At 59.3% G+C, this 2,855-nt stretch overlaps 1 protein-coding gene across 1 annotated transcript in view; it reads right to left on the reverse strand.

Moving 5' to 3' along the window:
* ROBO3 (roundabout guidance receptor 3) overlaps positions 1–2,824 on the reverse strand; it is a 15,944-nt gene extending 13,120 nt beyond the window's left edge. The window contains exon 1 of the mRNA XM_005870928.2: positions 2,657–2,824. Coding sequence (XP_005870990.2) covers positions 2,657–2,824 — 168 coding nt within the window. The remainder of the gene's footprint in view (positions 1–2,656) is intronic.
* Between the last annotated feature and the right edge of the window lie 31 nt (positions 2,825–2,855).

Below are 2,855 nucleotides of genomic sequence, written 5' to 3' on the forward strand. Positions count from 1 at the left end.
TAAACTCGAAAAGGGCAGATCAGCCAAGGGGTCAGGACACCCTCCTCCTCCCCTCGGCCTGGGGTCCCCCGGGACGAGGAAGTCTTGAGTGATGGGCGCGGCCTGGGAGCCCAGGACCTGGCACAGAGCCCGTCTATTGACGCCCCAGATAATCATGTTTCGGGGTCCTGTGAAGCCACCGGAATTGACCCAATGCGAGCGGTAGTGGGAATGTGAGTGACGCTCTTTTCTGGGCGGGCACAGGTTTCGGCAGATGGTTCTCAGGGTGATGAAAGGCCACACACCATCGAGAAAGGCATTGCTCTCCTTCCCTGGTTCCCTTTGATCCGTCCACTGCGTGTTCTGCTCCTGTCCCTCCCTGGGCCTGCTGACTTCTGCTCGCTTCGCCTCTGCAGTGGTTTGGGATCCAGGAGCCCGGAGCCCGCCCGGAGCGCACAGGCTCAGATACACCAGCTTGATCTAAAGTGGCTTCGTGACCCCTGGCGGCCAGCAGGCGCCGCTGCCGCCTCACGGCATCTGTGTCCTTCACTAACCAGGACCCATGGAACCGACTTCTGTTCTCCACCTCCCTACCCCTATCCGCTTCTCCACGCTGTTCCAGAATCCGCGGAACCTCTACTTCCAGCCTCGGTGTGAGCTTGGCTTTCACTTCCCGCCCTACTCTTATTCCGATGGAGAGGACGCGGGATGGGTTGCCCCTGGTGAGCGTGTATTTAATGGGTCAGGGATAAGAAGATCGGCTTCCCTCCCACTTGGAGAAGGGAATCATTTTCTCCATTTCCCTTCTAGATGGAAACTTCCGATTCTCACCCCATTCCCCGCCATCCCATCCCAGGCCCAGGTGAGCAGCACTGGAATGACAAAGAGCTCAGGGATTGGCTGGAACAAACTAGGGCGGGAGTCTCAGGCCTCCACACTAACTCCTGTGAGAACTTGGGCAATTATTGAACTTCGCTGCGTCTCAGCTTCTTTATAGTAATAAAGAACAGTAGCCCCCTAACCGGTTTGGCTCAGTGGATAGAGCGTCGGCCTGCAGACTCAAGGGTCCCAGGTTCGATTCCGGCCAAGGGCATGTACCTTGGTTGCGGGCACATCCCCAGGAGGGAGTGTGCAGGAGGCAGCTGATCGATGTTTTTAACTCTCTATCCCTCTCCCTTCCTCTCTGTAAAAAAATCAATAATATATATATATATTTTTAAAAAGAACAGTAATAGGGTCATCATAAAACCATCATGTACTCCCCCAAAAGCACCCAATAAATACGGCTGGTCTAAGATTATTTCAGGGTTCTTCTCCCTCACCCACCTGACCTTATCGTGGCTACTATAGTCTTTACCTGAATCGGATTCTCCCCGGCCCCAGCATTCCCCTTTGCCCTTCACATAACCATCGGACGTCATGGGAATAGGCAGGTCTGTTAGAGCCACACTTTGTGCTGTTTTTGTGCCCACTGGGGTCCCGTCTGTCTTCTCTGAGTTTGCTTCCTCCACTGCGAACATGACCATCAATTCCTCCCCTACAAACCTCACTGGGACAGTGTGGAGTGAACGCCCGCGGTGGGGTGAGAGCGTTGAGGTGTCTGTGGGAAGGGCTCTGTGCTTAACCTCCTGGGGATCCGGGAGGCCAGCAGGTTGGAGAATTCCAGCTCATTCCCCATCTTCCTCCCCGCTCCCTCCGTGCACGGCTCACCTTGCTGGTCCGCCCTTTCCCCCTAATTCCTGTAGACACATCTGCAGGCTCCCTTTCCCTGGAATTTCCTCCCTGTCATTTGGGGTCTCAGGAGAGGCTTCCACAGAAGCTAATGAATAGCTAAGGGTCATGCTAATGGGGCTCTGGGGCTTCTCCCCAGCACCTGAGTACACACACACACACACTCACACACACACACTCACACACGCGCGCGCACGCGCGCACATACGCACGCACGCACGCACACACACGCACACACCACTGCCCAGGTCTCCTTTCTCGCCGCCTTGGGGTCTCCAGCGCAGCGCTCGCCCCAGATCCCAGTTGGCGGAGGCCAGCGGACCCCGGCTGGGGAAGAACCAGAGGGAACCCCGGCCCAAGTGCCAGGGAACGCGCGGGGTCTCAGCCGCGATTTATTAATCAGCGTCATTAGCGCGGACGACCTAGCCGCCAGCGCAGCCTGCCCGCCCAGCTCTGCCCGGTGGACCGGCTGCGAGCCCGCCTCTGAGGGGCGAACTCCTAAGTTCCCTGAAACGGTCGCTGCCTCTGTCGAGCTCTGTAGCAAACACACCCACCATTTCGGCTTCCGGCCCTCGTCCTAAGTTTAGAGTTCTTGGCAAACTTGGGTTCCCGGTGGGAACCTACTACCTGGGCGGGTCACTCAGTGGCCCCGCGACCACGCCCCTCCGCTGTCCTCCCCGCAGGGGGTCCCGGCCTCTCCTAGCTCCAACTTGCCCGCACCCACCCCTGTTTCTGCCTGGGATGGCCTGGGGTCGCCTGGGGAGGTGGGGAGTAATGGACTCAGCAACCATCTCCCCCCAAACCCTCGACCCCCGCCGGATCACCCACTCAGGTGCTCAAAGCCCCATATCCTCCCTTGATCCCCGCCCGGGGAGGCGCCCCTGGGTCTCCACGAGGGGCAGGCGCTCTTGGTCTCCTCCTCCTCCACGCCGCCCTCCCACCTTACCCCCACTCGGGATCCCACGTCCCCACGGGGCAGGGGCTTACCGTTGAGAGCAGGCTCGCCCGGGGCCAGCAGGCTGTGGTTGAGCGCCGCCCCCGAGGCGTTGAAGCCGAAGAGCAGTTCGCTGGAGTTGGACGCGTCCCCGGCCAGGGAGTCCGCGAACAGGTTCATCTGCAGCAGCGCGTTGAGCAGGTAGCGCAGC

The sequence above is a fragment of the Myotis brandtii genome, unplaced genomic scaffold (assembly GCF_000412655.1).
Source record: "Myotis brandtii unplaced genomic scaffold, ASM41265v1 scaffold325, whole genome shotgun sequence".
NCBI lineage: Eukaryota > Metazoa > Chordata > Mammalia > Chiroptera > Vespertilionidae > Myotis > Myotis brandtii.